The sequence below is a fragment of the Musca domestica genome, unplaced genomic scaffold (genome assembly GCF_030504385.1).
Source record: "Musca domestica strain aabys unplaced genomic scaffold, Musca_domestica.polishedcontigs.V.1.1 95, whole genome shotgun sequence".
Lineage (NCBI taxonomy): Eukaryota > Metazoa > Arthropoda > Insecta > Diptera > Muscidae > Musca > Musca domestica.
This window is the reverse complement of record NW_026712445.1, coordinates 761,927-781,722: the sequence shown is the minus strand read 5'-3', so window position 1 is coordinate 781,722 and position 19,796 is coordinate 761,927. Positions and strand designations below refer to the sequence as shown.

At 36.0% G+C, this 19,796-nt stretch overlaps 1 protein-coding gene across 1 annotated transcript in view; it reads left to right on the top strand.

The window, feature by feature from the left end:
- Positions 1-69: 69 nt before the first annotated feature.
- LOC131807067 (acetylcholine receptor subunit alpha-like) overlaps positions 70-19,796 on the top strand; it is a 70,334-nt gene continuing 50,607 nt past the window's right edge. The window contains exons 1-2 of the mRNA XM_059132091.1: positions 70-120; positions 12,181-12,296. Coding sequence (XP_058988074.1) covers positions 85-120; positions 12,181-12,296 — 152 coding nt within the window. The 5' untranslated portion in view covers positions 70-84. The remainder of the gene's footprint in view (positions 121-12,180; positions 12,297-19,796) is intronic.

The window sequence follows — 19,796 nt, the reverse complement described above, 5'->3', positions numbered from 1 at the left end:
GTTGAGTGGCGACCACCTGCTATCTACAAAAGTTCATGTGAAATTGATGTCGAATATTTTCCCTTCGATGAACAAACTTGTGTCATGAAATTCGGCAGTTGGACATATGATGGATTCCAGGTGAGTTCTATTGCCATTATATTGGATGTACAATAACTGACCCTTGAGAAACTTAAGTTCGGCATTTTTAAAAAAGGAAAAGAGAAAGGAATAACAGGGGTTTAAAGGGAAACAGAAATTGTTCCAAATGAAATTAAATGACTGAATATAAATTTTCCTAAAGAAAAAAATCCTAACGGAAACCCTATTCAGCCAGGCTGAATAGAAGTTTCCTAACGGAAACTCTATTCAGCCAGGCTGAATAGAAGTTTTCCTAACGGAAAACCTATTCAGCCTGGCTGAATAGAAGTTTTCCTAACGGAAAACCTATTCAGCCAGGCTGAATAGAAGTTTTCCTAACGGAAACCCTATTCAGCCCAGGCTGAATAGAAGTTTCCTAACGGAAACCCTATTCAGCCCAGGCTGAATAGAAGTTTTCCTAACGGAAACCCTATTCAGCCAGGCTGAATAGAAGTTCTTCTAACGGAAACCTTATTCAGCCAGGCTGAATAGAAGTTCTCCTAACGGAAACCCTATTCAGCCAGGCTGAATACAAGTTCTCCTAACGGAAACCCTATTCAGCCAGGCTGAATAGGAGATTTCCTAACGGAAACCCTATTCAGCCAGGCTGAATAGGAGATTCCCAACGGAAACCCTATTCAGCCAGGCTGAATTGAAGTTTCCTAACGGAAACCTCTATTCAGCCCAGGCTGAAATGAAGTTTTCCTAACGGAAACCTCTATTCAGCCCAGGCTGAATTGAAGTTTTCCTAAAGGAAACCTCTATTCAGCCCAGGCTGAATTGAAGTTTTCCTAACAGAACCTCTATTCAGGCCAGGCTGAATTGAAGTTTTCCTACAGAAACCTCTATTCAGCCCAGGCTGAATTGAAGTTTTCCTAACAGAAACCTCTATTCAGCCCAGCTGAATTGAAGTTTTCCTAACGGAAACCTCTATTCAGCCCAGGCTGAATTGAAGTTTTCCTAACGGAAACCCTATTCAGCCAGGCTGAATAGAAGTTCTCCTAACGGAAACCCTATTCAGCCAGGCTGAATAGAAGTTCTCCTAACGGAAAACCTATTCAGCCAGGCTGAATAGAAGTTCTCCTAACGGAAACCCTATTCAGCCAGGCTGAATAGAAGTTCTCCTAACGGAAACCCTATTCAGCCAGGCTGAATAGAAGTTCTCCTAACGGAAACCCTATTCAGCCAGGCTGAATAGAAGTTTTCCTAAGGGAAACCACATTCAGCCAGGCTGAATAGAAGTTTTCCTAACGGAAACCCTATTCAGCCCGGCTGAATAGAAGTTTTCCTGATGGAAACCCTATTCAGCCCGGCTGAATAGAAGTTTTCCTGATGGAAACCCTATTCTGCCCGCCTGAATAGAAGTTTTCCTAACGGAAACCCTATTCAGCCCGGCTGAATAGAAGTTTTCCTAATGGAAACCCTATTCAGCCCGGCTGAATAGAAGCTTTCCTAACGGAAACCCTATTCAGCCAGACTGAATAGAATTTTTCCTAACGGAAACCCTATTCAGCCAGGCTGAATAGAAGTTCTCCTAACGGAAACCCTATTCAGCCAGGCTGAATAGAAGTTCTCCTAACGGAAACCCTATTCAGCCAGGCTGAATAGAAGTTCTCCTAACGGAAACCCTATTCAGCCAGGCTGAATAGAAGTTCTCCTAACGGAAACCCTATTCAGCCAGGCTGAATAGAAGTTCTCCTAACGGAAACCCTATTCAGCCAGGCTGAATAGAAGTTCTCCTAACGGAAACCCTATTCAGCCAGGATGAATAGAAGTTTTCCTAAGGGAAACCACATTCAGCCCGGCTGAATAGAAGTTTTCCTAACGGAAACCCTATTCTGCCCGGCTGAATAGAAGTTTTCCTAACCGAAACCCTATTCAGCCCGGCTGAAAAGAAGTTTTCCTAACGGAAACCCTATTCAGCCCGGCTGAATAGAAGTTTCCTAACGGAAACCCTATTCAGCCCGGCTGAATAGAAGTTTTCCTAACGGAAACCCTATTCAGCCCGGCTGAATAGAAGTTTTCCTAACGGAAACCCTATTCAGCCCGGCTGAATAGAAGTTTTCCTAACGGAAACCCTATTCAGCCCGGCTGAATAGAAGTTTTCCTACCGGAAACCCTATTCAGCCCGGCTGAATAGAAGTTCTCCTAACGGAAACCCTATTCAGCCCGGCTGAATAGAAGTTTTCCTAACGGAAACCCTATTCAGCCCGGCTGAATAGAAGTTTTCCTAACGGAAACCCATTCACAGCCCGGCTGAAAAGAAGTTTTCCTAACGGAAACCTCTATTCAGCCCAGGCTGAATTGAAGATTTCCTATGGAAACGTCTTTTTCAAAGAAATAGGCATTTCATGGGAAATCTTATAATTTCTCACCATTTTGCTATTCTCTAAAGTTTAAGATTATCAATTTTAAAACTCTGAACCACTGTTCAGAATTGTTGTTATGGTGCCCTCAAAAGAAATGTTACCGACCATCACGATTCCATCTTAAATGGATCAATAACTCTCCACGACAAAGTGAACACTTCGATGTAATCTACAACTCTATTACTCCTATGCTCTGGGTTAGGGATATGTGAATGGATTCCAACACTATGCTTATACAACACACAAACATATATACACATGTGTGTGTTTTCCAAATAAAATTAATTCCACACTCCCACACACATTTTTACCAAAGATATCCAATACCCACGTGCCACTGCTCTCTCTCTCTCCCTCTCTCTCTCTCTCTGTGTAGAGCTGTACATGAATTGCCATACATCATTTGATATGAAAAGGTTTTTAAGTAGGGTTTTAAAATGTAATTGCTTTGGAAAGAATTTAAAAAGAGTGACGAGAGGAGAATATAGGCAGGGGAGAGAGAGAAGAGATAGTTCCATTCATTGCCATTGCAAAAGGTGTAACCCAATGTTAAATTGTGTGTTGATGTGTTTCTCTAACATTTACAACCATAATGAAGCTGATATTAACTTCTACACAAACAAACAAATAAACAGACACCTCTCTAGGTAGCTATGAAACGTGAGAGACGTAATGTCATGTCAGGTTGGCTGTCTGTCGTTCGTGGGTGCCAGTAAACAGGAGGGTGTCCAAGGAAATAGTTTACTAAACTAATTTCCTTCATTGCTCACAGTAACAATTTCCGTTTTGTTAAAAACATCATCTAAAGTGTTTAGTTTATGTTCTCTGGCTGTTGAAGCTAAGTTTTTTTTATCTTTTTTGCTTTTTTTGTTGAGACGTTTAGTTGGGTTGCGGTGATTTTTAGATGTTTTTTCCTTACGTTCCTTTTTTTTTTTTGTTGAACGTTTTGATCTGCAGCCTAGTTAAGTTGCACAGATGATGTCTGATGTTGGGTATTAAAGGAAACAATGTTTTTTTTCTTGGCCACCCAACGGAAAGTTTTAATGTCGGAGGAAAATGAAAACATTTACTTCTTGGGAAAAGGAAGATGCTGTTTTTTTCCTTATCGTAGCTGGAAAATAAAATCAAAATCTGGGAATGCAAAATATTTAAGTATTTTTCTTTAAGTTGTGCAATTTTTCATGGAGTCACTGCAACTGACTGGATTTTGGAAATTGAATTTTTTACAGATGTAAAGAGATATTGCAAATTTAATGTTAATTTTAAGAATTTATTGAGAATCTTAAAAAAAAACACACATAAGAAAGGCAAATGTTAAGGAAAATATTCTAAATAAAAAATATTAAAAATATTCTAAATATAAAAATTTGATATTTTCCAAAAACTTAGCATTCCTAAGAAAGTTATTTTTGAAAAAATTTCAAATCCATGCTGAGGGTCTCGATAGTTTGTTCCATAGCGAATTCTTAAAAAAATATTCCAAATTTGAAAAAAGCTTTTATTATGTTGGGACTTCAAAATGTTCCATTCCAAATTATATTAACCATTGATGACAGTTTCCTGGTCGTATTTGCTAGATGGTCCTCAATTTATTAAGTTAATTTTGAACAAGTAAAAAAACATGCCGTGCCGTAAAAGTTCGGCCTTCCACCTTTAGGTGGAGTATCTGAATTTAAGCGCGTTCCTCTTTAAACTACAAATACATGTAAGACAGTTTAGATATTGCTGTCAAAATTTTTCAAAAGGCATAAAATGGGTGAGGCCGTTATATGGTGGCCATACCAAAACGTGAACCTCCACAGACAATTTTATACTTAAAGGCTTGTCATCTATCAAATCTTCTTAAATACCAAATTTGAAACAATTTCGTGGGTAAATGTGACTAGTATTATCGATATCAGTACATAAATAGATTATCATTAGGATTATCAGAGTATCGGAAAAGGTGGACCTAATTTCTCAATGTTTTGCCGCCGAAACGAAAACCGATTTTGAACTACAAATAGCAAATTTTTGGTTAAATCCGAAAAAAAAAACTGAGGCAAAAGTCATCAAAATTCTGAATATCTTGAGGTACCATTATATGGGGCTAAACCAAAACGTGAACCTATGCATTATTTGTTCCGCCACAGGAGTTAGAACTCATTACGAACTACAAATAACAATTTTTAAACAAATCCGTAAAAAATGCAGCAAAAATCACCAAAATACCGAATATCGGGAGGTACAAGGTGAGATGAAAAAACTGCAACCAACTTGAGACTGCTGGCATTTCTAAGCCACTCGTCCGACAGCTGTTAAAATTATTCCAGTGACAGTTCATTATATTGTTTACAAGCGTACAAAAGCATTATGGTGAGAATTTTCCAGAAAACAAAAACTTATTCGTGATGGAATTCAAGCGTGATAGTGTGATTTCTTTATATTTGGCTGTAAAACCCCAAGTGGCTATCGCCAGAGCACTCCAGCACTTAAATGTAAATAAACCTTGTGTGTCTCGTGCTATCCCTCGTTGCCGTGATACTGGTAGCGTCTCCCGAGGTCAAAGAAGTGGACGAAAGAAACCAGCAACGTCAGCAGAAATGGTTCGAAAAGTAAAGAGTAAAGCGACTGGATCGAAACCCGCGTCGCAGTGGCCCAGCTGAACATATCGCAATATTCCATTCGGCAAATATTGAAAAATGAGCTCGGGGTAAAGCCATTGAAATTTCAAAAAGTGCAAGAACTTACACCGCAACAGAAAGAAAATAGACTCAAAAGAGCTAAAGAGTTGCTTCGCTTGGCCGAAAGTGGTCAACTGCCGAATTAGGTTTTCTCCGGTGAGAAAACATTCGTTGTCCGCCTGTTTTTAAACAAACAAAATGATCATGTTTACTTGCCAAAGAGGTCAGCAGAAAATGTACACCTTCGGCTGGCCACCAGAACTCAAGCGTCGGCCATGGTGATGGTGTGGACCGCCATAATAGCCAATGGTCGCTCGTCCTATGGCTATGTTGGTCCTTGAAAATATATTTTTAAAAATGGTCGATCAACCGTGGCATTAGAATAAATGCCGAATATTATCGCGAAAATATTCTGGATCTGGAGGGCGTATTAAAGCCTTGGGCACGCAAAAATGTTGGCCGCAGACCATGGACATTCCAACAGGTCTCAGCACCATCGCACTAAGCACGCGCCACTCTAAAATGTTTACAAAATAAGGTTCTTCGCTTCATTTCCAGGACACATTGACCACCAAAATCTCCGGATACCAATTCGTTGTGTCTATTGTGTCTGGAGTATTTTGGAAAGCAAGAATGGCACTAAAAAATACCAAAGTGTCGATCACTTCAAGCAAGTGCTTCGCCGGGAATGGGCCAAAATACCGCAAAGCAACATTCGGGCAGCGTATGACGGTTTCATTGGCTGTTTGAAGGTCATAATTCATTCATTCAAGGTGGCCAATTCGAACAAATCTAAACTTATTCTAAAATTTGATGCTATTTCCGACTTGTATTGCTTTCATTCAATAAAATTTAAAAAAATATGCTTAAAAATATGGCGCTTGACTTTGTTGCAGTTTTTTTTTTTTTTTTTTTTTTTTTTCTCACCCTGAATATATGGCTAAATTTTTATATTAAGGCTAAAATTTTGCACTCATGTGAATTTTACCAGTAGCAGATCACATTCATAAGTTGACCATGCCCACGTCCACGTTTTTTTTATAGCCCCATATAACGGTACCTCATAATATTCAGCATTTTTAAACATTTAGAAACGGAATTGCTTCAAATCTCGTAATGGATACTACAACCTATGACAAAAACAGGTAAAGAAGGTCTTAAAGTCCGGCGGGGCTTACTCTATGATACCCTACACCACTTTGCTAATTTAGTAGAGCTCCGCTTAACAATTAAAAGTTCTTATGGGATAAAGTTCAAAGGACTAAATATACCGAAGCATTTGCATCTTTTAAATTCGGGCTTGTATTGCCCATTTGGTGCACAATTATTTTGAAATCGGATAAAGGTATGTATTGGAGCTATATCCAATTCTGAACCGATATCGATAAAATTTGGCAAAGATATTTCTGAGCTGTATTTGATATATTTCCTTGAATATCGTTGTTACGGAGTGCATATTACGGCTGTGGGTAACAAATATAACAAATCGGATGAACAATATATATAAGAGCTATAGCTATATCTGAACCGATCTTCACCAAATTTGGCATACTACCTTCTAAACTCAATTCGGTCGTATGTGCCAAATTATATCCCTTTTGGGCAAATATTAGACGTTTGGTGCACAATAAAAGGTAAATCGGACGAAGTTATATATGGGAGCTATATCCAAATCTGCACCGATCTCGATAAAATTTAGCACATGTATTTCTGAGCTGTATTTGCTATATTTTCCTGAATATTGTTGTTACAAAGTGCATATTACGGCTGCGGAGGACAAAAATAACAAATCGGATGAACAATATATAGGGGAGCTATAGCTTTATCTGAACCGATTTCGATCAAATTTGGCATGCTTTTTTTCAGGCCTAATTTGGTGGTATGTGAAAAATTCCATACTATTCGGGCTGATATTACACGTTTGGTGCACAATAAAATGCAAATCGGACGAAGATATATATGGGAGCTATATCTAAATTTTGACCGATTATCTCCAATTTCAATAGGGTTCATCCTTGGGCCAAAAAATGTTTTGTGCAAAATTTCATGTGGATAGGGCAATAAATGCGAACTGTACTTTGTTTAAAAAATACATGGACAGATGGACGGACGGACGGATATGCATAAATCGACTCAGAATGTGATTCTATGCAGATCATCAAAAGGAACTATAGGTCTATCTCGTTTCCTTTTGCCTGTTGCAAACAAATGCACAAAGACATAATACCCTGACCACCTTGTGGTGTAGGGTATAAAAATTATGGCGTTAGACTTTGTTGCAGTTTTTTTTTTATCTCACCCTGTACATCTATCGTGCACTCCATCAGTGACCCTCATTCGTACTTCAAGAGTTCCAGTCCTACTGCTTCTTCAAATACAAAGGGTACCATATTTAGTACCTCTTAATACTTTTCGTGCCGTTCTAGTACGAGCCTTATCTGACCCCTTGCGACCAAGAGTGATCCTTATCTACCCATTTCGCTTGGGCCTTGATGAATCTATCAGTCAGTCAATTACTTTACTCTTTTATTAATATCGATTACCGCCACCATCCATCCGCCCCCATTGTACAACTGAAATTACACAGTTAATACAAAATTTCATCCGGTTCAGATTTTTAACTTTCTGTCTTTAATGGCCAATTATGAATTTATTTTCCTCATACAAATTATTGTCCAGCAACATATGTAAATGTAGATCTTTGTTACACATTCCACTTTATTAATAACTATTTAAATATTAAAAAACAAACACACACACACGCGCACATATATCTCATTTGTTTCACTTCATTTAAATGGCCAACATCTGTGTTGGTATGTGTGTGTGTGAGTGCTGTTAAATAGCTGCTAGCATAAAAAGTCCAATTATGGATAAATGTAAGCAACTTTTGTTGTGTGTGTGTGTGTGGCAATAATGCCAGCTATATGCCACGGAAAAGCGTCTAAGTATCCTTGAAGAGGCGTCATTGCTTGGCCAAATACCAAACATTAACTGTGTTATGTAGCACGCTCTCTCTCTCTCTCTCTCCTTCTTTTCTTCTCCCCTCTCCCGCTGACCGCCTGTGTGTGTGTGTGCGCGCGTGTGAGTGTGCTCACAGTTATTGTTTATTACCATTTTTATTAGCCATCGAAAACAAATAACCTCAAGCATTGTTAACAATCTGGCCAGCAGTTAATTTCTTTTACAATACAAATACTCAACGACCGGCCATGAAGTGGCAATTTTATGGTTCGGCCCTTCATCATTAAATCGCCCCTCTTTCTCTTGCCCTCTCTCTTTCTCTGACTCTCTTCTGGTCATCGTAGCAAAAATAAAACGTGATTAATTTTAGTGAACAATATTTGGGCGTGAGTAATGAACGAATCCATAAGTGTTTCATTGATATTCCTCGTTTGTAATTAAAGAGGGCCAGGCCAGGATATTCAAGGCAAGCCAAGGCAGTCTACTGCAAGACATAAAACAATAAAAAAGTGAGCTAATTAATTTGGTTTTTGCAACATCAAAACTAAAGTTTGTGGATATTTGGATTAGGGAATTAGAAGAGCATTTCAATGTAAGAAAGAATAATATATCAAATGTATTGGAGCAATGTGTTAAATATCAATGGAGGGTACAGTCCGAGGTATCTATACACAAAGTTCCATTACGAAGTTAGTATTACCCAGTTCGAATGTAATATTTAGAATATAGCTTATATAGATGTAACCTTCACTGAATATGAGGTCGTATATTCAACGAGGTAATCCCCGAAGGTGAGCCGTATTGAATTACTCTTTCTCTGGTACACATATGCGTGTGAGTAATATACCAACATTGCTTTAATGATATTAACCGTATATCATACGCCCCTAAGGCCCAATGAAAAAGTCAATCTAACATTAATTCCATATTTTTAAGAGTTTCTGTTATTGAAAATTTTTATATCTTCCGTGGCAGTTGCTAAAAGAAGCAGACTGATAACTCCCATAATCTCTCCAGACTTACTATTAGCAAGGTTGGTGAAAATCCGGAAGTGTTGGGAATCAATAATGGGAGTAGCCGGCATAAGACTTACATATATATTTATTTTTAAATGGGATGCATAGACTTACCCATTGTGATAACTCCTAAATGAACTGGCAAAATTTTGAAAAATCCCGAATCCCACATAATGCAATGGGAGTATTCGTGTGGCTCCACATATCAAACCTTATATGGGCATAAATCGCGGTTCTCTTTCAAGGATGTCTAAAAATCAGAACTTCATGAAAAAAACCTTTAATTTACAAAAATGCACAAAAAGCCATTTACAAAAATCGTACTTTCAAAAAAAAAAAAAAAACTAGATCTTTTGACAAAAAAGGTGTTTTTTTAAATAAACATGATACAGGGTGAAATAAAAAAACTGCAACAAAGTCATCATTTTCACATTTTTATACCCTACACCACAAGGTGGTCAGGGTATTATGTCTTTGTGCATTGGTTTGTAACAGGCAAAAGGAAACGAGATAAACCCATAGTTCCTTTTGATGATCTGCATAGAATCTCATTCTGAGTCGATTTAGGCATGTCCGTCCGTCCGTCTGTCCATGTATTTTTGTTAACAACGTACAGTTCGCATTTATTGCCCTATCCAGATGAAACTTTGCACAAATCATTTGTTTGACCCAAGGACGAACTCTATTGCAATTGGAGATAATCGGTCAAAATTTACATATAGCTCCCATATATATATTCGTCCGATTTGCCTTTTATTGTACACCAAACGTGCAATATCAGCTCGAATAGTATGGAATTTTGCACATACAACCAAATTAAGCCTGAAAATAAGTATGACCAACTTGATCGAAATCGGTTCAGATATAGCTATAGATTCCATATATATTGTTCATCCGATTTGTTATTTCTGTCCTCCGCAGCCGTAATATGTAACAACAATATTTGGGGAAATATAGCAAATACAGCTCAGAAATACCTTTGCTAAATTTAATCGAGTTCGGTTCAGATTTGGATATAGCTCCCATGTATAACTTCGTCCGATTTACGTTTTATTGTGCACCAAACGTCTAATATTTTTCCAAATGGGATGGAATTTGGCACTTATGATCGAATTGAGTCTAGAAGCTAGTATGTCAAATTTGGTGAAGATCGGTTCAGATATAGCTATAGCTCCCATATATATTGTTCATTCGATTTGTTGTATTTTTTACCCACAGCCATAATATATACTCTGTAACAACGATATTCAGGGATATATATCAAATACAGCTCAGAAATATCTTTGGTAAATTTAATCGAGATCGGTTCAGATTTGGATATAGCTCCCATATATATATTTATCCGATTTAAAATTAATTGTGCACAAAATGGGCAATACAGGTCTGAATTTAAAAGATACAATTGCTTCGGCAGCTTTGCACTTTTAATTATAATCATAGAGTGATGATTGAATTCTCCCACAAAAACTTTTAATTGTTATGTGGAGCTCTACTAAATTAGCAATGTGGTGTAGGGTATCTTAAAGTCGGCCCGGCCCGACTTTAAGACTTTTTTTCTGGTTTTTTATTTTAAATTTCATTAAATGAAAGCAAAACTGTCGGAAATAGCATCAAATTTTAGAATAAGTTTAGATTTGTTTGAATTGGTCGAATTGGTTTGTAACCATTCTTGGGTAGCGTATGCTGAGTGCGTTGGTGCTGAGTCCTGTTGGAATGTCCAAGGTCTGCGGCCAATATATTTGCGTGCCCAAGACTTTAATGTACCCTCCAGAATATTTTTGCGATAATATTCGGCATTTATTCTGATGCCACGGTCGATTAATACGAGCGGAGAGCCACCATCGGCTGTTATGGCCGCCCACACCCACAACATCACCATGGCCGGCGCTTGAGTTCTTGTGGCCTACCGAAGGTGCACATTTTCAGCTAACCTCTTTGGAAGTAAACAGGATCATTTTGGTTGTTTACAAACCACTGGACAAGGAATATTTCCTCATCGGAGAAAACCCAATTCGGCAGTTCACCACTTTCGGCCAAGCGAAGCAACTCTTTAGCTCTATTGAGTCTATTTTCTTTCTGTTGCGGTGTAAGTTCTTGCGCTTTTTGGAATTTTAATGGATTTACCCCGAGCTCATTTTTCAATATTTGCCGAATGGAATATTGCGATATATTCAGCTCACCAGCCATTTTTCGGCCACTGCTACGCGGGTTTCGATCAAGTCGCTTCTTTACTTTTCGAACCATTTCTGCTGATGTTGGTGTTTTCTTCCGTCCACGGTAACGAGCGATGGTACGAGACACAAAAGATTTATTCACATTTAAATGCTGGGGTGCTCTAACAATAGCCACTTGTGGTTTTCCAGCCAAATATAAAGAAATCACACTATCACGCTTGAATTCCATCACGAATAACTTTTTTTCTGGAAAATTCTCACCAAAATGCTTTTGTACGCTTGTAAACAATATAATGAGCTGTCACTGGAATAATTTTAACAGCTGTCGGACGAGTGGCTTAGAAATGACAGCAGTCTGAATTTGGTTGCAGTTTTTTCACCTCACCCTGTAGATCCTAATTCTCAAATAACTTTAAGGCTGAAAATTTTATAAATATATATTTTTTTAAGAATTTCCAAATATTGGATTTTTTAATTAATTTTTATATTGCCTTTCAACGATTACTTGGTAAAAATTTTGGTTTTCAAGATGTCTAGAAGTCGTTAATTTCAAGAAACATTTTTTTGATAATTTTTAAGACTTTTTTGTAGGTTTTCTTAATCAAGAAGTCGCGGCAAATATTTGCATTATTTCTGCACAATAGTCGGGCTTAATTAAATTTTTTGTTGTTTCTATAAAAACAACGTTTATTTTTTAGTGAAGAAAAATGGTAATATTTTCTTGGTTTTGGGAAAGAGCCAACAATCTATCTAAGTTCTCTTTTGATGTAGTTATACTTTGAAGTATGTGCTATTTTTATTATTTTGAAATCTAATTTAAGATATAATTCCCAAACTGTCTTTTATATCTCTCCTTCATTTCCCCCCATAACAGGTTGACTTGCGGCACATTGATGAACTAAACGGTACCAATGTGGTTGAGGTTGGTGTGGATTTATCAGAGTTTTATACATCCGTTGAATGGGACATATTAGAAGTACCTGCTGTAAGGTAAGTTTGAATTCTTTTTTATTTTTTAACATCTTCCCGATTAAATGGCGACATTTGCCTGTTAAAACGTTAAAATTGGACAAAATACGTCAAATGATTTTACTATCGTCTTTTGCCTGAGGCGTTCAATTTGTATGTCTAACAAATCGTCAACGACATCTGAAGTTGGTACGATGCCTGGGGAATGACTCTCATTCAAATGGATGTTCATCCTTTATGTCAAGGGATCAATGTGAGCAGGTTCAATGTGAAGCAGTGTTGTCGTTTGATTTTTATGTTTGGGTTTAAGGTTTCGGTGAATCGAAGTCTAAAAAAATATTACAATCGACCAAAAATTGTTCAAATTTTTCTATTTTGGCTGTCGTATATGTTTGGCCTATGGGAAAGAGATAAAGCCGTGTTTATTGATATTCAATTTAAAGGGAAACCAGAAATTTGGGAACAACTCTAGTTTAGTAAAAACTCTCAAATTTTTTGGAAATTTTTTTCCAGAGGTTGATATTTTGATAATTCCGCAAAAGTATATTTTTTGGGTTAGACACGGCTCTACTAAACCGATATGGACAATTTATGTTCAAAGACCCATATTTCTGGATCCAGGAAAGATAATATTACATATGTAGAATATTAGAAAGTTCATAGTGTCAACTATAATTTGGCATATATATTTTGTGGAATCCCAAAATAGAGGATTTTCGACTTTTTAGGGGATTTTTTTTAAAATTCGGGAGTGTTGGATATGCATTTTCATTACCTTTTAAATAATATTTACATTTCTCATATCGATTTTCCAGACCCGGTTCTAACCCGGGTCATGATCCGTGTAAAAAATCCGAAAATATATCGGTCGACAAGAAAAAAATACTTTCCCCCGAATCAGGATTAACGTAAAAAAAAAAAAATAATAAAAGCTGAGAGTTTTTACTAAACTACAGCTAAGGCGATATTTGAAATGACGTTCGATATAACAAAGTTCCGCGCTCGAATTAAATGGATATCAAAAGCCAGAATTCGAAACGTGCCTCATTGAAAAAACGGTTATAAACCCTAGTTCTCTTTGGACCAAATCCGTTTCAGGACATTTGGAGTCGATCTAGCGATATCTGTCCGTCCGTCTGTCTGACTGGCAAGATAACTCTCGAAAGGAGAATTCGATTTGACCCAAACTTGGTATATCGTACTTTTTTTGTCAAAGTTAGATTAATTCCGGAGATGGCCAATATCGGTCCTCTCCTTCTGGTACATCCCCTACAAAAGGTCGAAATTTTCAAAAAATATATTTTCTGCACATAAAGACAAGCGATTATCCGCAGAAAGGGAAAGGACAATCCGATTTTGCTCCAACTTTGCAAATTCTAATATTTGCGTCAGTGCTAGGTCTGGTGTGAAAATGGATAAAATCGGTCCACTCCATCAAGTACCTCCCCCACAAAAGGTCAAAATATTGAATAATTACGACTCTTATAAAATATGATATAAAAGTCCGATTGTTTTCATATTTCACACATCCCAATATTTTTACTAACCCAAGGTCTGGTGTGAAGATGGAATATATCGGTCCACTCCTTCTGGTACCTCCCCAACAAAGGGTTAAAATTTTGAGTATTCATGAAGCTCATAAAACATGAAATTAACATCCTCCGATGAATGACTACATTCAGACATCTCAATATTTCTATCAATACGAGATTTGTTATAAAAATGCTAGAGATCGAACCATTCCTTCTGGTACCTCCCCCACATATGGTCAAAGTTTTGAATAACCAAAACTATCATAAAATCCAAAATAAGCATCCGATTCTCTTTATATTTCACATATCCCATTATTTCCACTAACACAAGATCTTTTGTGAAGATGGAATATATCGGTCTACTCCTTCTGGCACCTAACCCACAAAGGGTCAAAGTTTTGAATACCCAAGAAGCTCATAAAACACGACATTAACATCCGATTCCATTCAGAATTGGTACTTCTCAATATTTCTACCAACACAAGATTTGTTACAAAAATGGTAGAGATCGGACTATTCCTTCTGGTACCTTCCCCACAAAGGGTCAAAGTTGTGAATAACCAAAACGATCATAAAATCCGAAATAAGCATCCGATTCTCTTCATATTTCACACATCCCATTATTTCTACTAACACAAGATCTGCTACGAAGATGGAATATAATATCAGCGCACTCCTTCTGGTACCTCCCTCACAATAGGGTTAAAATTTTGAATACCCACGAAGCTCATAAAGCATGAAATTAACATTCATTATATTCGGACTTGGCACATCTCAATATTTCTATCAACACAAGATCTGTTATAAAGATGGTAGAGATCGGATGATTCCTTCTGGTACCTCCCCCACAAAGGTTCGAAGTTTTGAATAAGTTTTTATCTAAAGTTAATCTAAACGGTTATAAAATCGAAATAAAAATTAGGTTCTCTTCATACTTCACAAATCCCATTATCTCTACATACACAAGATCTGCTGCGAAGATGGAATATATCAGCGGACTCCCTCTGGTACCTCCCCCACAAAAGGGTCAAAATTTTGAATATCCAAAAAGCTCATAAAACACGCCATTAACATCTGATTCCATTCAGAATTTGTGCTTCTCAATTTTTCTATGATTTGTTATAAAAATGTTAGAGATCGGACCTTTCCTTCTGGTACCTCCCCCACAAATGGTCAAAGTTTTGAATAACCAAAACGATCATAAAATCCGAAATAATCATCCGCTTCTCTTCATACTTCACACATCCTTTTATTTCTACCAACACAAGATCTGCTACGAAGATGGAATATAATATCAGCGCACTTCTTCTGGTACCTCCCCCACAAAGAGTCAAAATTTTTAATGTCCACGAAGCATCCGATTCCATCTCAGTTATAAAGATAATTGAGGTCGGACCTTACCTTCCGGTACCTCCCCCACGAAGGGACAAAGTTTAGAATATCCAAAACGATTATAAAATCCGATTCTCTTCACATTTCACACATCCCATTATTCCTACTAACACAAGATATGCTGTGAAGATGAGATATATCGGCTTACTTCTTCTGGTACCTCCGCTAAAAAGGGTCAACATTTTAAATAACCATGAAGCTCATAAAACGCGACATTGACATCCGATTCCATTCAGACTTGGTATATCTCAATATTTTTATCAACACGAGATTTGTTATAAAAATAGTAGAGATCGGACCTTTTCTTCTCGTACCTCCCCCACAGAAGGTTCAAGATTCTGAAAAACAAAACTCTCAAAGAAAGCGAAATAAGCATCCAACTCTCTTCAAATTTCACATACACAAACATTTTCCAAACTCAAGGTCTGTTGTGAAGATTATATATCTCTGCCAACCCCTTCTGGTACCTCACCCACAAGGAGACACAATTTTCAATACTTTTATCTGCCATAACAGGTCAGCGATTCTTTACAACTCGCTACATCCAAATATTTCTCTCAACCCGAAACCTGAGATGAATGTGGAATTTATGATTTCGCTTACAATTGAATTTACATTTCCGATTTTCTCTTAATTTTGCCCATACCTGTATTTTTATCTGTATTAGATGAAGTGTGAAAATGGAATATTTCGGTCCACTATATCTTATACCTCAGGCAGATTTTAAGATTTCCTAAAAATGATTCATATCTCACATAAAGTAAAGGAAGTAACCCATGTAGTCCAAACCTGGCACGTCGTAATATTTATATCTTATTTATTTAGGTCCGATACGAAATGGACAATATTGGCCCATTCCATTGGAAGATACTCCATAGAGGATCAAACATTTGAATAATCATAATAGAAGTCAAAACATATTTTAATAATCGAACTTTGGCTGAGGATATACATCTGTCAAAAAAACCGATTAATACTTTTTAACTTGTGATTTAAAAAAAATCCGGTTCCATATTTTAATTGGGATTTTCTACTTTTTTTTTTTATTTTCGATTTTTCATTTATTTGTTTATTTATTTATTCTTATTCTTATTTTTTATTTTTATTTTTGTATTCAAAACTCAAATCAAACAGTGGTAACCCTGTCCTCAACGGAAGTTACTTTTGTTGTTTTTGCTGTTTTTTTGTTTCTTTTCCATGACAATTAGTCGATGTGTCACGTAGTGTTGCTATCATTTATGTTTGACGCTGGAGATAATCGAGCTTCCGTTGTTCTTGTTTTTTTTTTTTTTCACTTCCACTTGTAGCAGAGTTTTGTTTCAATGCTGGGAGTTTTTTTTTTTTTTCTTTCCTGCTGCTGCTCTTGGATACCATCGGCATTTCGACTTGATAGGTTAACACACAAAAAGAGAAAACCCCATCACGAAGATGAGACGATGGAAAGGACGAAAAACATAAAAAAATTCCAACAACAGCAAACAAAACTTTAGCTGCAGGGTTGGCATTTTTATTATTATCATTAAATTTTCATTAAAATCCAGATACACTCGATGATAATGAATGGGCCAAATGGACGAACTGAAGCACCAGCAGCAAAAGCAGCAGCAGCAACAACAAAGGCTGCCACAACACCACTAGTCTGATTTAATGATATAAACATTAAGCTATAAAAACAAAGATTGCATTTCCTCGAAAGATATGGAGAGATAGAGAGAAAGAGAGAGATTGGAAAAAATCAGATTTACTCCAATGGCGCTCATGATAAGTTGGCGTGAATGGCATGATAAAGTGTGGCCAGGAGTTGCATTCAGCCAACATCAGCTCGCTGGGATGGGGGTTTGCTTCCGTCCTTTTGGCTAAAAAGAAATTTATGCAAATCATCAACCTACTTTGTGGAATAAATCTTAACGCCTTTGTTGTTGGTGGTTGGTTGTTTGGTTGGACAAACACCAACACAGACACCCGCAAAATATGTACACATGTATGTATGAGTTGCTCCATAAAAGTACAAAGTGTAGAATATCCTGTCTTCATCTAAGTTCTCTGAAATGGAAGCCAAGCTGTGTTTTATGAAATATGTTTGTGTATTCCTTCTTTTATGGATTATTTATTTCCTTGCATAAATTCATTGCAATGCAATATCAATCTAAACAAAATGTTGTCAGATTTAGAAATCAATAAATTTTTATCGGAGGATATAAAAATGAATAAGAACATTTTTAAAGGATAGTGGCCAAAATTAAGGAGTGGTGTTGAATAAAAAAATTGCATCGAAAAATGGATCAAAGTTTAAAAAAAAAACATCTTTAATAAAATATGCGGACATCAATTTTATGGTCCTTAAAATGATTTTTTAATTATTCATTTTCATGACTTTAAGGTCAATGAAAAATATTTTTTGAATACTCTGTGTTAATAGCTTTGAATGTGTTTAAATAAATGTTTTTACAAATTAGAGTTAAAAGCCTGAAAGGGCCTTGAAAAAAGTATTTTTAAGCAATTCAAGCCAATGGTCCCCAAAAAATATTCCTATAAAATCCGCTTTTAAAGGACCTTGAAAAAATCTTACCAAAAAATTCCGGTAAAATAGTCCATATGTATATATTTTAATGATGGAGTGATTTGAATAAAAAAATTGCATCGAAAAATGAATCAAATTTTACAAAAAAAAAAATAAATAAATAAATTAATAAAATTTAATGAAATATGCGGACATCAATTTTATGGTCCTTCAAAGAATTTTTTAATAATCCATGATCATGACTTAAAGGTTCATGAATTTTTTTTTTTTTTTAAACCCACGTTGGAAAGCTTGAAGGTCCTTAAAAACGCCTGGAAGGTCCTTGAAAAAATATTTTCATAAAGTCAACGTTTCAGTTCCTTAAAATTTTTATAACAATGATTGAAAGATTCCCTGAAAAAGCATTCCTAAAAAATCCAGGTTGAAAAGTCCTTAAGAATATATTCTAATCATGCAGCGATTTGAATAAAAAGTTTTCATCAAAAAAATGCATAAAATTTTAACAAAAAAATCTCCAAAAAATTTGATAGTCCTTAAAAGGTCATCTACCATGAAAATGTTAATTTTAAATAACCCACATTGAATGTCTCCTAGGTCCTTGAAAAATTATTCTTACAAATTTAAGTTGGAAACCTTGAAGGTCCTTGAAAAAATATTTTCAAATAATCAACAAAAAAGGCCCTTAAAAATTCCTAACAAATCCGCCTTAAAAGGCCCTTGAAAAGGAATTCCTAAAAATCCAGGTTGAAAGGACCTTAAGGAGCTATCCTAAAAAATCCGCATTCACGTTGCTGTCCTTAAAAAACTATTCCCAAAAACCCATGCTAGTCCGGCCATGCTGGTTAAAAATTATAAATTAATAATTATAATTAAAATTATAAAAATGTATATATTCATTGAAACAATATTCTTTAAAAATACCTCGTTGAAAGATCTTTGTAAATTATTCTATTCCGGGTTGATGGCCCTGCTGGCCCTGCTTTAAAATATCCACATTTATGGCCTTGAAGGTTTTTCAAAAATATGCTTTAAAATATCCACGTTTATGGCCTTGAATGCTCTTCAAAAATATAATTTAAAATATCCACGTTTATGGCCTTGAAGGCTCTTCAAAAATATGCTTTAAAATATCCACGTTTATGGCCTTGAAGGCTCTTCAAAAATATGCTTTAAAATATCCACGTTTATGGCCTTGAAGGCTCTTCAAAAATATGCTTCAAAATATCCACGTTTATGGCCTTGAAGCCTCTTCAAAAATATGCTTTAAAAAATCTAAATTTAAAGGCCTGAACGTCCTTTAAAATTATGTTTTATAAAATCCACGTTTAAATGCTTGAAGGTCCTTCAAAAATATTAAAAAAAAAATCTAAATTTAAAGGCCTGAAGGGCCTTTAAAAATATGTTTTATAAAATCCACTTTTAAGGCTTGAAGGTCTTACAAAAATATTTAAAAAAATATATAAATTTAAAGGCCTAAAAGTCCTTCAAAAATATGCTTTATAAAATCCACGTTTATAGCCTCAATAGTACTTGGAAAAATATTTGTTAAAATAAGGTCCTTGAAAATATAATCATTTAAAAATCTACGTTTTTTGGGTCAAAAGGTCCTTGAAAAAATAGTCATTAAAAATCCACGTTTTAGGGTAAGAAGGTCCTTGAAAATATAATCATTTAAAAATCGTCGTTTTAGGGTCAAAAGGTTTTTGAAAAAATAGTCATTAAAAATACACGTTTAAGGGTCAGGCGGTTTTGATAAAATGTGCTTTAAAAATTTACGTTTAAGGGCCAGAAGAAAATACTATTAAAAGATCCTGGTTTATCAAGAAAACTCCACGTTTAACGGATAGAAGGCCCTTCAAAAATATCCTTAAAAATCCACGTTTATTGGATTGAAGGTCCTTCAAAAATATCCTTAAAAATCCACGTTTATTGGCTTGAAGGTCCTTCAAAAGTATCCTTAAAAATCCACGTTTATTGGCTTGAAAGTCCTTTAAAAATATCCTTAAAAATTCACGTTTAATGGCTTGAAGGTCCTTAAAAAATATCCTTAAAAATTCACTTTTATTGGCTTGAAGG